General features: G+C 35.1%; 1 protein-coding gene across 1 annotated transcript; it reads left to right on the forward strand.

Moving 5' to 3' along the window:
- Positions 1-9,083: 9,083 nt before the first annotated feature.
- LOC117343281 lies at positions 9,084-13,829 on the forward strand. Its single transcript, XM_033905628.1, has one exon. The coding sequence runs from the start codon at positions 9,084-9,086 to the stop codon at positions 13,827-13,829; it is 4,746 nt and encodes a 1,581-aa protein (XP_033761519.1).
- Positions 13,830-16,419: the final 2,590 nt, after the last annotated feature.

Genomic DNA, 16,419 nt, shown 5'->3' on the forward strand with positions numbered 1-16,419 from the left:
TTGTAAAAATCTATTTATTTATAATAAATTATATTGAATAAAGCATCAAAGTATTAATATTTATATATGATATACTCTGATTATAGACCCGGGGCAGACATGGTGTCTTATAGGACTCCAGGTAGACTCGGAGTCCACTTGGAGTGCACTCCAAGTTTACCTGGAGTCCAAACGGAGTGCACTCGGAGTGCACTTGGGTGTAACCTTTAGTCTACACTCAACTGTAGGTTCCCCTTGGTCCCTGGTATTGCATTTTGGGACCAATCGGAAAATAACATGGCTGACAGACAGCCATTATCGCTTAATCTTTAATTTCATATATAGGTTCCTCTTGTTTTTAACTGAAGTTGATATTTTATGACATTGACTAGTGTTATATATATTTCCTATTTCTCAGAAAGTAACAAATTATGAATGAATATTTCAAAATACATCTATTGTGGGTTAATTGGTCTGAAATCCTGTATAAAAGGAGCGGCTTTTCACCTCAAATGGACACCTCTAAATATTTATACCCAGGTTTGCTGATCTTGTGTCCGTCATAGTCTTACATTCTGAGTCATAATTTGTAAGTGAAGTCTGGCAAATAAACACAAACTCAGGATATATAAGGTTCAGGTAGTTTAATTAATTAAGACAGCACTATCAAAAATATACATACATTGGGACAAATTATACAACTCTGTCACACACTCCAAGTTACCAACACACACACTATAAGTCAAAAGTGTTTAGTAAGCTAACGGCTACATGACCCTACTCCTATAAGAATACTAACGACTACACAGCCCTACTCCTATGTTATAGACGACAGTATAAAAACCTACACAACTAGTTCATAGCCTAAATACTGACTTCTACATGACTGACATGAAACCTACATGTATTAGTGTGACTGGTAAACTATTCTATTCTCTATACCCTAACATAATCATTTCCAGCAGTACCCTACATAATCTACCTACAACTATTCCTATCAGGGAAATAGAGCCAAACTAGTCTTGTCAAGACTTTTATTCTGACTGCCGAACAATACTGATGAACTGGCGTAAGTAGTCAACCGCGGCGAACCGCACTTGCAATATCCGGACCAAATTTTCGGAACGCTTCTGCTGCTATAACCAAATACAGAGTTCCGAATGGTATTAACTTTTGGTATAAGAATGCATGGACAAACCAGATTACGGCAAGCAGATGACAGACAAATCTACCTAATGATTTTCCACAACATTTACAACAGTATATATATATATATATGGGTCAAAGAAGTAATATAAACAGTATAATCCAGATAACACTGGATCCTCACATAAATGTATGGAGGATACGAATTACTTGTAATGATTATATGGGGCAAAGAAGTACTGGAAATACAATAAAATACAATAAGAATAATGTTTTAGTATTGTATTTTATTGTATTTCCAGTACTTCTTATATATATTATGTGATTGTATTTGTATTTTTTGTGTTTTGATAAAGGGGCAGATTGCCTCGAAAATTTAACAAGCCTCATTGTTCACACTGTTTGAATTACTTCTTTGCCCCATATATATATGTAACAGGAGAGGAGAAAATGTAGCGGCCAGACCGGGGTTCAAACCCGGGACCTCCGAACACTAGCCGGATGCTCTACCAATTGAGCTAGCTGGTCACCGATGATCGACCCAGTCCAGTCCCGCTACATATATATATATATGTATTATATTGTTTTTATTGTTTTTTGATTATTACAGACATAAAATGTTATTTTTCAGTCTTAGAAACTCCTTAGTTCAGACAAGATTGAAGGAAAACTTCCATTTGTCCATTATATGTAATTGTGCAGTCATTTCTCTTTACAGCATATATATTTCCCTGACAACATTGCACCAAAATGACCAGCATTTTAAACATTGAAATAATTTTTACAAATTATTATTGAAGTATTGTTATTAATCAAAGATGCTAGTAATGATACTATTTCATTTCTTGGATAAGGTTTTAAACATTGATTGAAATGGGTTTTTTTTATTGCAAATTATATGAGTTTTTCTTATAAAGTAGAGTTATAAATCATGTAGCACAGCTTGGATTTCTGCATTGAATTATACATGTAATCTAAATGATACTGTTTCATTGCATGATTAATGTTTTTATGAAATTATTTATCAAAGAATATTTATTTAAATGCTACAATATTTTTCTTAGAATACTAATTTACAATTAAAATTATATTTTTGTTGGTAGCGGTATTCGAACCCTTACATTACTGAATCACGTGACCGGAAGTATTCGACAATAGTGCAATCTGGGATACGGCAAGGTAATGACGGGCACATGTTTTCGTGATGAACTGCTTGAATTATTTCTTTATAGGGTTTCTTCCAGATGTTACGTTGACTTGCAGTACATATTGATATGTTTTAACACATGGTCTACATTCCTGAGTAGTTATGAACCTCTTACATTGTAAATACGATACATTATGACCTTGCAATTGTCAAGGCCCCCGTGAAGGCTAACATCCTACTGCGTAATAAATAGCCTAGTTAACATGTGTACTCATATACGGAACCATGGAATTGATACATGTTACACATAGTGTTCTATTGTTTTCGTTTATAAAATTGGATGTAGAAGATGCTAGCAGCAATGTTTCAGCATTTACCGAGCGATCCATAACAGGCAGCTAGCTGTGCATCATAAATTGTGCTTACACTAGGGGCCCATTTTATTATCTGTTCAAGATCCGGCACACTAAGGTGATTTCTTACAAAAGGCTATTCATCCTACGTCACAATGAACTAGTGATTGGTGCAAATTTAAAGGGGATCGTCAAAATATTGTAGTGCATTTCTTTGTACGGTAATTATAATTCCTTATATATATACATGTAATATACATCACCTGTGACCACGATCAGGACTTGGAGACACTCTTGTTTCTTGTTCAGATTGAACAGGTATCCGTGGGCCTACACAATCATGTTTATGAAGATTTCTTGCACTAGTGCAATCAAATTACAATAGATACTATTATTTGCTTATCTTATATGTCAACAAAATTTAAGATGTGTCAGCAACGGATTTAATACATGCACAAATAAAAAACTTAAATTCTAAATGCATTGTTTTTTGTTTATCTGAATTGATTTTGGATGACCTAACATATGCACAAGTCACAATAAACTTTTCTCTGCACTTTAATTCTCCCTTCTCACTTCTCCCACAACATGAGAGCCACTCGGGTCAGCTTTTTTATGATCTATGTTTAGACCTACTTGTTGGTCATGTAATTAGTACATTGATGTCCAAAATATTGAGTGACGTTAATTATATAACACGTCAGTGAATATATTGTTATAAAATGTCAAAATATAATTATTTAATCATAGAAAGTCTGTTTCCATGATTTTATATTGCCCTGCTTGTTTTTATTCATATTAAATAATTGTACTCCTATTTTTTATAAACTGAACTGAAAACAAGTATGCTGGTATTTACAAGAGAAAGAGAGTTAAATTATTGGGTGGTAGTGGTAACACACTTGCTTTTCATCAAGACGGCCGGGGTTCGATTCCCTGATCGGACGTGAATAGGTTTGAGGTCACCTTCCTGACCATGTGTGTTTTCCCAGGGTACTGTTTCCTTCCACAGTAAGACCGGGCCAACAAGATCGATTAATATAAGTTAATATAACTTGTTTCAATTCATACTTATATTGGAAACTCTAAAATTGCTGCTTCTTGGGTATCAATATGGACACAAGTTTTGTAAATATGTGTATTTATCATACCTAGATAGAACAACGTATAATTTAGTCACATTATATGAAATGTGAGTTTAAAAAAGGGGCATTCCTTCGTTGGAATAAAGTTTAGGTCGTCAAAATATTTTTATCGGGTAGTAGAAGTTAAAATATTAACATTAATACGACAGTTTTACTCGCAATGTAAACCAAAGTTCTTCAAATATTAAGTCTTTAAAATTCATAATTTGCCCCAAGTATCACTAATTACCGAAAAGACAAAGTATTTGTGTACACTATGTCATTTTTCTGTGTATAAAACTTGGTATATAAATTTCAACAATAGAAATATGCATGTTTCTGATTTCCATATGAAGGAATGCCCCTTCAACACATTTTGAACAACTTTGATTAAATGTGGGCGTTGGAAATAGGAGGTTGTAATGTGATGCATATCAAAAGTTTCTCGTGTTAAACCTTTAATATTATTGGAGTACTTATCCATAAGTAATAGATGATAAGATCGTTTTAAATCACTTTTCCGAGATGAGTTATTTAACCCCCTGTAACGAAATTAGGGGCGGCCGGTATACTGGAATCAATTGAACTTCACACAAATATAAAAGACCATGTGCATCCAACTTTTTATTCTGAAAATTTAAGAAAACTTTAAACATGATTTTTTTTTTTTTTTGTCGCAAAATCTTGTCCGCACATCTCTAAACCCCTGGGCCAATTTCAATGAAACTTCACTCAAATATAAAGAACCATGTGTAGATGTACATGCTATTTTTTTTTTTCTCAAAATTTTGGTTGTTATGGTAACCGCTCACTATAAACAGGTTTTCTTAATAGTACAAGTTTTATCTGGACAGATTACATCAAAACATTAAAAAAAAATTAAAACGAAATTATGTTGCAATTTTGTCCCGGTTAGGCTTATTTTTGGCTAATCTCAATGGACTAATAGAGGAATTGGAGAAAGAAAGAGACAAACTGTTTTGAACTAAAATAAATACTGTTCGAATTACAGAATGCTGATCAACCCGTACAGATTTGCACAATTGCCAAGCCAAAGGATTTGATTGGTTGAAATGTTGTCCAAGTTTGATTGAATTTGATGAAAGTTATTTCATATGGAGATTAGCGGATACTGCATTTATGTTGTGCAGGTCTTCCTTTGTGTTATTTTTTACTCGCTGTTGAAACGTGTTAATTGCTTCAATTACATCAGGTATAAAATTATTGTTGAATTAAACAAGGCAGGGATAAGTTCAAATCTAATGTTACACGTTAGTGTATCATGTTTTGTTTCTTTGCCATTTGACAGGTGTATATTTTATAGCCCTGCTGTACTTTGATAACGTAGCGACAAGTTGTTGAGGAAATATAAGAAACAGCCTTTACTTTAGTATGTAAGCGAAAGACCTCATTACTCCCTCCTTACTCCACTTACCAAATAATATGAGAATTCTGTGACCCCTGTCCAGACTATCTTTTACTTCCAGATACTTGCAGTCTTTATCTACAGTTTAGTACTGCTGAAATGTTTGAATTTTCATAAGTTGCTTTAAAGTCTATCTTTCACAATGTTACTGTATCCCTTTGAATTGAAACTTTGTTAGGTTACTGATACTATCATCACAGGATTACATAGTTTAAGTTTAAGACCTGACTTTCTGAATTTGCACTAAAATTCACTTTCACAATTTTGTATGGACTTTAATATCATTGACAAAGTGAGGAAGCTGATACATATAATTACAGGTAAATCTTGATATGTATCATTTATTAACTTGTAGGTGATGGGTCGAAGACGTTCAGGTGGTATCCGCCAGGCGGGTGTGATGCAGAAGCAGAGGATGAGGGAGAGGAGAGCTGCACGAGCAGAGTCATTCGATGCCTCGGCATCAGATGGTTTGGGAGAACCATCCCCAGTGTTGGCAACTGCGGGAAAATCTCCAAATGCCCTGAGGTTGGTAACTCCTCAGGGAAGTCTGTGCGTCCAAAAGGATGTCCCACCGAGGTCTGATTCGCCACCGTGCGAATGTACACCACCGCGTGTACCACCAGTAACTACCGATGGTAGGGATAGTGCAGGGCAGACGAACACCACTGGGTCAGTACCTACTGATTGCACATCACACGTGCCATCACAACAAACTTGTGATGCAGTGGTTCAAGATGTTGAAACAAAAGTTACAAGAACTTGTGTTAACGAAACAAAAAACGATTTAATGAACAAATCAAAGAACAAACTGAAATGCAACTCAAAAAATGAAACAAAAACCTTACCTCAGAGCAGAACAAAAGATGAGAAAACTCTTAAAGAACAAGATAATACTCTGACTCAACTACCCAATGAACAAAAAGACAGACTTTTTGAAAGAATATCTCAAATAGAAAATGAAAGCAAGGTGAGGATAGATTCTGATAATAATCAAGCATACGCTGATACTATTGATGATAATATAACAGATGTTATATTTGTACAACAGACTGAGCCTGAAATTTATCCATTTACACCACTGTCTTTGAAATCAAAGGAGACATTTGTACAGCAGTTTGGATTTAAGAATGTTATTTCGGATAGTAACACACAAATCACCAAAGAAAGTCGCACACTAGCCAGACCAAAGCAAACCAAAACAATATGTGGTGATGGAAATTGCTTTTTTAGAGCTTTATCTTATGTTCTATGTGACAGTGAAGAAAATCACATGTTCTTTAGAAATGAAGTTGTAAATCATATGATTGATAATGATATACATTTTAGAAGTCACTTAAGATCTGGTGAACGCTCTGTAATTAATTATGTGGTTAAGAAACGTATGCTGCATAATGGTACATGGGCAACAGAGGTAGAAATACTAGCTGCAGCAGACTTTTTGAAAACAGATATCTTTATCTATGATGATGCACAGTCTACTTGGCTAAAATTTTCAGCAAAACAAGTCCGCCCATTTGTAGATGTTCATGATGAAAGTATATACTTAATTCACAAATATCAAGCTCATTATGATGTTGTTTTAGATGTTATGGAAAAGGATTGTTCTATTGAAACATTTGCTGGAAACAAACAAAATATTTACTTTACAGTTCAAAGTACAGACGAAAAAGAACAAACTAAGCAAGTACCAATGGCAGTACAAGGGCACTTTGACCAAAGCGATCCAAGGTTTCTGGACAATGCTGGTAAGCAATGTGTCATGAACAGTTTGTCAGCTCTTATATATAGTTGCAACAAACATACAGCAGCTTGGACACCATTTGATGTAGATCAAATCCTTACAAAAGGCAATGAAATGTATGAAATTTTGCAGCGTAGTAGTACCATTGAGCATGACCTGCTAGCAATTCATGAAATACCAATATGTGTCGAGTACAATGATGAGCTATACCACTTCACATTTCAAGAATCACTTATGGGTACGCTTGACAGTACAGGACAAAATTTAGACGAATTTCAGTTTTATACACTGGATGAAGCTTTAACAATATCTTTGATGCAGGATGATAGCCAGGGTGCATTTGTGACATTTAGAGGAACTACATTTGTTGTCATTAAACAGGATAACCTTTACTGTATATGCGATTCTCACTCGAGAAATGTATCTGGCAGTGTTGATCCAAATAGCTCTAGTACTGTTATACATCATCAAACTATTGAGAATGTGTTACATCATTGTCTTCATCTTGCAGAATATATGGCATGTCGAATAAATGATGTTTTTGAAATAACTGCCGTCACAGTATCTATAGCATCTTCCACCGAATCAGGAACTAGACGTGCAAGTTCATTATCAAACAAAAACCAAAATACGGAAAAAGTTTCAGTCGGAAGTAGGATCACACTAGAGTCGTATTTCCAAGATCAGGAAAAGAGGACAAAAAGTTGGAGAATGAAAACTGACGATGGAAATAACACAGACACATTTTCTGTTTCGATCTGTACAAGGAAAGAATATATGCGTAACTATATGAGAAGATTAAGACAGAGTTCTAAACAAGCAAGCTTTCAGAAAAAAGACAAGACAAGGAAGAGAGATGAAAGGCAAAATAATCCAGAAAAACACCGTGCGATAGATAAACAAAGCAAGGCCAATGCACGTGATAAAGATCCAGAAAAACAGAGACTAATAGATGTACAAAAGAAGGCTAAGGCACGTGCAAAAAACCCAGAAAGGTACAAGGCTGTAGATCTACAAAGCAAGGCCAATGCAGGAGATAAAAATCCAGAAAAACACCGTGCGATAGATAAACAAAGCAAGACTACTGCACGAGATAAAAATCACCGTGCCATAGATAAACAAAGCAAGGCCAATGCACGTGATAAAAATCCAGAAAAACACCGTGCCATAGATAAACAAAGCAAGGCCAATGCACATGATAAAGATCCAGAAAAACAGAGACTAATAGATGTACAAAAGAAGGCTAATGCACGTGCAAAAAAACCAGAAAGGTACAAGGATGTAGATCTACAAAGCAAGGCCAATGCACGTGAAAAAAATCCAAAAAAGTTACAGGAACTTGATCTAAAGAGCAAACAACGAGCCAGAAAAGATCCTCTATACCTCGAGCAAGAGCAGCTGGTGAAAAAGAAAGCTAGACTTGATCCATTGTTTTTAAAAGCCGAAGCTAAAGCTGATGTTTCTAGGAAAAGGCAGTTACGCTTAAATAAAAACTTCCTTGAGAACGAAAGGTTAAAACAAGTAGAACGGAGGAAGCAAAACACAATAGAACATAACACATTAGATAGAATACGAAAGGCAGATAATCGAAAACATGATTCATTTAGTGGTAATGAAAGACACCAATACAAAAGGAGACGTTTTGGAAATGATATCGCAGAATGCATAACTGTCTTCCAAAGAAAAATTCAGAGAGGGCCTGAATATGTGTGCACATGTTGTCAACAGACATGGTTTAGTGAAAGTGTAAAAGAAAGTTGCCCGATTCCTGTTTTTCCACAATACACATTTTTATACAGGATTCAAATCGGTAGCTGGTAAGGAATGGATTTGTCATACATGTTATGCCTCATTGAAGAAATGCAAAGTCCCAAAACTGTCGGTCAAGAATGGAATGAAATGGCCAGAAAAACCACCAGAATTAGACTTGCATCCACTAGAAGAACGCCTTGTAGCTCTGAAAATACCTTTTATGCAAATACGAGAATTACCACGAGGCGGACAATACTCTGTAAAAGGAAATGTAGTCAATGTCCCAATAGATATTCAGCCAACTATAAATGCATTACCATGACAAATCGATGAACATTTCACAGTTGCTGTAAAACTGAAAAAAAGACTAACATATAAATCATGTGTTTTGTCGGAGAATGTTCGGCCTAACATGGTACTCTCTGCCCTTCATTGGTTGATGAACAACAGTGATTTGTATAGGAATTATTGTATTAAAATTGATGATGATTGGGTTCAGAAAACAGCTGAAAGTGCTGAACAAATTGTTCAAGAATTCACTAAAGTACAAGACAATGAATTAAATGTGCTGAAAAATCAATCTAGTTCTGTACCTACTGATCAATTCAAAATCAGACACTTCAAAGAGAATAATTCAGATAATAAAAGCTATGATGACAGCACTGATGCTTGTGAGAAAGATGATAGTTTCATTGAAATGAATGAAGATGAATGCGTTCAAGGCAATTCTGATACGCTCATTGATGAAGCCAACCTTGACACAAACAAAGAGCTAATCTTTGCACCAGGTGAAGGTCAGCGACCAATCGGTCTCTATCATGACGAAAATGCTGAGGTTCTATCATTTCCATCGATATATTGTGCACAAAAAAGGTTGGAAAACAATGAGCGACAAACACCTGTTTCATACAGTGATTTAGCAAAATGGGAACTTCGAAGTGTTGATCGAAGAGCTGCAGCATCTGTTCCAAATATATTTTTCAAATTGAACAAAATACAAAGAAAACAGGTAGCAGACAAAGTGAATTTGGCAATCCGCAGAAAAAAGAGTGACGGAAACAAAATTACTGCTTCAGATGCACAAAATCCTGAAATAGCAGACAAGATAGTAAGCTTAAATGAAGGCTACTATATCTTCAGAACTCTCATAAATTCTCCAGCATATCTTTCTTCAAGAAAAAAAGATGTCTTTGCAATGATAAGACAGATAGGATTACCAACATGGTTTATGTCATTGTCTTCTGCCGATACTCGATGGAACGAATTACTTAAAACCCTTGCTGTGTTATCTGGCACACCTTGCTCTGACCAACAAATAAGAAATATGACTTGGTCTGAAAAAGTTAAACTTGTACAAAAAGATCCAGTGACATGCAGCCGATATTTTGATCATAGGGTTCAAGTATTTATGAATACTGTTTTGAAAAGTGAACATGCTCCAATTGGAAGTGTAACAGACACTTTTCAACGTATAGAATTTCAGAACAGAGGTTCTCCACATGTTCACATGATGATCTGGACTGAAAATGCACCCAAATACAACATTGATTCAGAAGAAGACATTATTCGATATGTTGATAAATATGTGACATGTTCTCTTGATGTAGATGATGACATGCAGGAGTTTGTTAAAATGCAAGTACACAAACATTCTAAAACTTGCAAGAAAGGTGGCAGATCTGTGTGTAGATTTGGATTTCCACTACCCCCACTTCCAAACACTATGTTATTGGAACCACTTGAAACAGATGTTGATGAATACAGACAGAAATACTCGGAAATTCATGCTAGAATGAATGAATTCAAAGATGGATGTGACATGTCTTATGAAGAGTTTCTAACAGAAGTTGTACAAATTGAAGAGGCAGAGTACATTAAGTGTATAAGAAGTTCACTGAAAGGACCAAAGATATTTTTAAAAAGAGAACCGAAAGAAATGAGGGTAAATTACTACAATACCACAGTACTACAAGCATGGAAAGCAAATCTCGACTTGCAATTTGTTTTAGACCCATATGCCTGTGCAATGTACATTGTATCATACATAAGCAAATCACAAAGAGGTATGAGCACTATGTTAGAACAAGCTTCAAAAGAGGCAGCAGAAGGAAACATGGATCTTAAACGTCAAGTCAGACATATTGGAAACAAATTTCTCAATTTTGTAGAAATAAGTGCTCAAGAAGCATCATATCTTGTACTACAAATGCCCTTGACCCGAGCTTCTCGTGAAGTCGTATTCATTAATACATCATTACCTAAAGACAGAGTGTTCCTTCTGAAAAGCCAAGAACAACTGAAAGATCTTCCCAAAAACTCTACAGATACTGAATCTGACAATATCATCAAGCGGTATGCAAGGAGACCAAAGAAGCTAGAGAACTATTGCCTGGCTGATTATATTTCTGAGTTGGATGTGAAATACAAAAAACCAAAGCAAAGTTTAGAAAATGATCATAATGATGATGATGATACAGGACATCATTCAGATGAAGATGACCACTCTGAATCCGAGAGTGATACAGAATTCAATAATGAAAACACAATTATGAAGTTGCGGGGCGGCATTACATTCAGGAAACGCAAGAACCCTAGAATCATTCGATATGTCAGGTATAGCAAAACTACTAATGCTGAAAACCATTACAGAGAAAAAATATTACTGTTTGTACCATGGAGAAATGAAGAGCAAGATTTATTAAGTGGTCATGAATCATATGAAGAACACTTCAACAGCAGACAACAACAGATATTGCCTATTATTGACAAATATGAACATCATGTTGAGGAACTAGACATGGCTAGACATCAGGCAGAGGAAGACATTGTCTCAGAGTTTGATACTGTTGCACCTAACACTGAACAAGTGCAAGCAGAATATGCAGAACAATCAATTGATCACTCTGAAGAGTTCATTCACTATGTACCACCAGAACCATCGCACAGAAAAGTAGACATTGGTCAAGACCTAAACCTACCAGAAAGTACAGTATCAGTTGAAACAAGATCAGTACTTTTGCCAGATAATGAATATATGACATTGCTCCGTTCTTTGAACAAAAAGCAAAGGGAATTTTTCAACCATGTCGTGAAATGGATTTCTACAAAAAATGAACCTATCTATGCATTTCTTTCTGGTGGAGCTGGAGTTGGAAAATCAGTCGTTATCCGAGCATTATTCCAAGCATTGCAAAGACAGTTGAACTCGAAAGAAGGTCATGACCCAGACAGCATAAAGATTTTGCTCACAGCTTTTACAGGAAAAGCAGCATACAATATCAATGGTGTAACAATAGCATCAGCATTTCATAAGAAAATGTTTCAGACACAACAACACATGCACAGTGATGAGCTGAATACCTTCAGAACCACATACAAAGATCTCTCTGTCATCATTGTAGATGAAATTTCAATGGTTGGTAATAAGCTGTTTGCTTTCATGCATGAACGCTTAACAGAACTGACAGGCACAAAGCGAGACTTTGGTGGTATCAGTATCATAGCTGTTGGAGACTTATTTCAACTATCACCTGTTGCAGACTCGTGGATCTTTAATGATTTGAAGATAGGTTTAGCAAGGAACTTGTGGAAAGAACATTTTCAACTATTTGAACTTGAAGAAATCATGAGACAGAAAGATGATTTACAATTTGCTCAGATGTTAAACAGGTTGAGATTAAATGAACTCTTACCAGAGGACAGAGATCTTATTAAATCCCACACCATTACACCTGCATCACCTACTTATCCAAAAAATGCCTTGCACTTATTTACTGAAAATAAGCGAGTTGATTATTTCAACAGCGAGTTGATACAAGACCTAGTCACCACAAAGGTGAATGTACCAGCTCATACAGATGTTATTGCCCCTTCAAATATAACCAAGCAATCAAAACTTCACTTGATAAAAGAAATGAATAAGCAAGAAAACCACAGCAAAACTGGAAACTTACCTAGCTTGCTTAAACTTGCAGAAGAAATGTTATATGATGTGACGGTGAACGTGGATGTAAAAGATGGATTAACAAATGGAGCTTCAGGCATTGTAAAACACATTGAATTCAAAGAAATGAACCATGAAAGACCTGGCATTATATGGATACTTTTCACTGATGAAAACATTGGATCTAAAAGGAGAACAAAATACAAAGATTTATATCATAGAGGAATCAATAGGTTGTGGACACCAATGTTTGAAACGAAACGGACATTTTTAAACAATAGAAAAACTTATGAAAGAACACAGTTTCCTCTAGCCCCATCTGCTGCCAAAACTGTACATAAAGCACAAGGTACCACTGTTGATGAACTGGTAGTTGACCTGAGGTCCAATTACAAAGCTCCACATATCCACTATGTTGCATTGTCACGAGTTATAACATTATCAAATCTATACATCCTTGATTTCAACGACAAGGCATTAACAGTGGACAAAAATGTACATGTGGAAATGGACAGACTCCGTAAGATACCTATGCATTTGTGCTATATTCCATTATACAACATTGACAATGCGCATGTGAAACTCTTATTCAACAATGCAAGGTCGTTGCACAAACACATAGATGATGTAAGACATGAACCAAACATTCAAAGTGCAGATATCATTGGAATTTGTGAATCACGACTTGTTGATACAGACAGACAGGAATGTTATGATTTACCCGGCTTTACTTCACACAGACTGGATGAAGATCATAATGGCACAACAAGGCCAAACCATGGACTAGTTGTGTATGTAAAGCATGGAATTATTGTGGACAGAGTACACCCGCATAGATATGATGGAATTGAATCCATGACCATCCATGCAAAAGTCAAGGAAACAGAGATTCAAGTTGTCTACCTTTATAAAACACCAAAACTTGGTATGCAGTCATTTTTGAAAGCTTTAACAGACCACATAAAACCATGCATTGATAGAAATAGATCACTTTTTATTCTTGGTGACTTTAACATCAATCTTCTGGACATATCGGATGCCTTTTTGCGATTTATGCGAAGCGAATTCTCATGCAAACAAGTAATTACAGAGCCAACAACATGTTATGGAACACTACTCGATCATATCTACACTACAGAGACTGGAGTACAGACAGGAGTTATTCCAACATATTGGTCTGATCATTCTCTCACTTTCTGCATGAAACAATTTTAGATTCATTTGTAACACAATGCAATCAAAATGAAGATGCAATGTAAAGCCTGCAACATAGAATTACAATGTTTATCGGAGAAGGGTCCTTTGTTAATAAGTAATAACCAAACGAAAATCCTGACAGATCAATTATTGAACTAGCAGAATTTAAGTTAAATACATATTAAACCAAACAAAAACCTAATACAGATCAATTACTGAACTAGCAGAATTTAAGTTAAATACATATTAAACCAAACAAAAACCTAATACAGATCTATTACTGAACTAGCAGAATTTAAGTTAAATACATATTAAACCAAACAAAAACCTAATACAGATCTACGCTGAACTAGCAGAATTTAAGTTAAATACATATTAAACCAAACAAAAACCTAATACAGATCAATTATTGAACTAGCAGAATTTAAGTTAAATACATATTAAACCAAACAAAAACCTAATACAGATCAATTATTGAACTAGCAGAATTTAAGTTAAATACATATTAAACCAAACAAAAACCTAATACAGATCAATAACTGAACTAGCAGAATTTAAGTTAAATACATATTAAACCAAACAAAAACCTAATACAGATCAATAACTGAACTAGCAGAATTTAAGTTAAATACATATTAAACCAAACAAAAACCTAATACAGATCTATTACTGAACTAGCAGAATTTAAGTTAAATACATATTAAACCAAACAAAAACCTAATACAGATCTACGCTGAACTAGCAGAATTTTACTTGAATACATAAGATAGCGAAACAGACCTTGCAATATCAACCAAAACAAACTCATATTTACAAAACAGTCTACTCATCAAAATTATGAAACCGTTTTGATATTGAAGAATGTCCTAAACTGAGACATGAGCATTTAAGAAACTTACAACAAATTTACAGATAAACAACCATGCCCATGTGACATATTATTAATGTAGTGATTGTGTGCTTAAAGCTGACAGTGCAAGTTAAAAAGCATCCAATTGAGATTAAAAAAAAAAAAAATACATGTACAGATTTCCAAAAATCGTTTCCGAGACATCCCCCAATTATGGTAGTGTCGTATCTAACGACGGGCAGACATTTTTCTTTTTTGTTATGCGTGGATACGAGCCGTTATAAAAGCGCGTGCGTTCATTGAGACAAGTATCAGTCTATCGATACATGCGCATAGCGACACATCTATCCATTATATATAGTATACGTTCTCAATACACACGCCAATGAGTTTTTGTTCACATTGTACGCAATTGCGGAACTTGAATATGGAATTTGAAGAGGTAACTTTATATATACATATATATTTTATTTTACAATAAAAGAAAAAAAGAAAGTATTGACAATACAAAATATTTGGGCCTCAACAAAACATGCACCTAATGAAATTATAAACTGAGTAAATATGAGTAAATTCCTACCTGAGTCTTTCCAGTGGAATATGCAGAAAGAACAACTTTACAACTGTTACAGTATTATATCCATAGTTTCCATCGAAATATTGTCCGTGTCTTCGTATTATTTGTGCACGTGTTTTAACGCAATTAAAGCGTGATAAAACCGCACTAATGCACAACAACAGCCCTAGTGTAGTGTAGACAATAGGAATACATCCGAGGAGTGCTAGGGTAGATGCGAGTAAAAATCGGAACTCCTCGGACTGTATACTTGTTATGAAAATGGCTGCACCCACGAAAAACACGTGAGAAGATGGATAGAGTATTTGGGATTAATTCGTTATGCATTTTCCAGCATTTATTTGGAGACTTTATTTTCAACAAGATTTGAAAGATAATTGAGAGACACTGACCATCTTTCTGCTCAGGTTACAGGTAAGTGCTTCTGTTAGGTGTCGTTCGCGAATGCAGTTGTAGGTCACGTGGTGTACAGATATAGTGTAGGTGATACAGGTGTGTCACCGTGAACACCTGAGGTTAGAGTGAATGCGAGTGTGACGAAGCACCTTCTTTTTATAGCAGCGGCGGCTTGGTTGTATCCACGCATAACAAAAAAGAAAAATGTCTGCCCGTCCTTGGATACGACACTACAATAACTGGGGATTGTCTCGGAAACGATTTTTGGAAATCTGTACATGTATTATTTTTTTTTAAATCTCAATTGGATGCTTTTTAACTTGCACTGTCAGCTTTAAATATGGTATTTGTACCATATTTAATCACATACTAGAAACTACCCCCACTGGCTAAATAGCTGTGGGGAGAGCACATTTTGTTTATATTGTTACATCAATGTATTTTTAGGTGTGTGCTTCCTGTATCTGATATTATATGTAAATTAATTGATGTACAAAGTTTGATGACCTTTTAAGCATTGTATAGATTTACCCACTTGCTTTACTCAAACTTGACTCGTACTTTTTTTTCCAGAAATCATTACGTTCCAATATGCAAGTAAAATGTTAGTGTTTTTGAAATCAATCAAATATTGAATTCTATGGAACTAGTATGAATTTGTGATCAGATACGAACATTCAACTTACTGTTCTTTCTTTAAGTTAGTCACTTGCTTATATTACACCAATGACTCTCATGTATTGTTAAATATTTGCCAGAAAATTTGTTAAAACTTGAAAACTTAC

The sequence above is a fragment of the Pecten maximus genome, chromosome 2, assembly GCF_902652985.1.
Source record: "Pecten maximus chromosome 2, xPecMax1.1, whole genome shotgun sequence".
Taxonomy (NCBI): domain Eukaryota; kingdom Metazoa; phylum Mollusca; class Bivalvia; order Pectinida; family Pectinidae; genus Pecten; species Pecten maximus.

Coding starts and splice junctions, on each gene's coding strand:
- LOC117343281 (XM_033905628.1), top strand. CDS start 9,084: ATGGTACTCTCTGCCCTTCATTGGTTGATGAACAACAGTGATTTGTAT.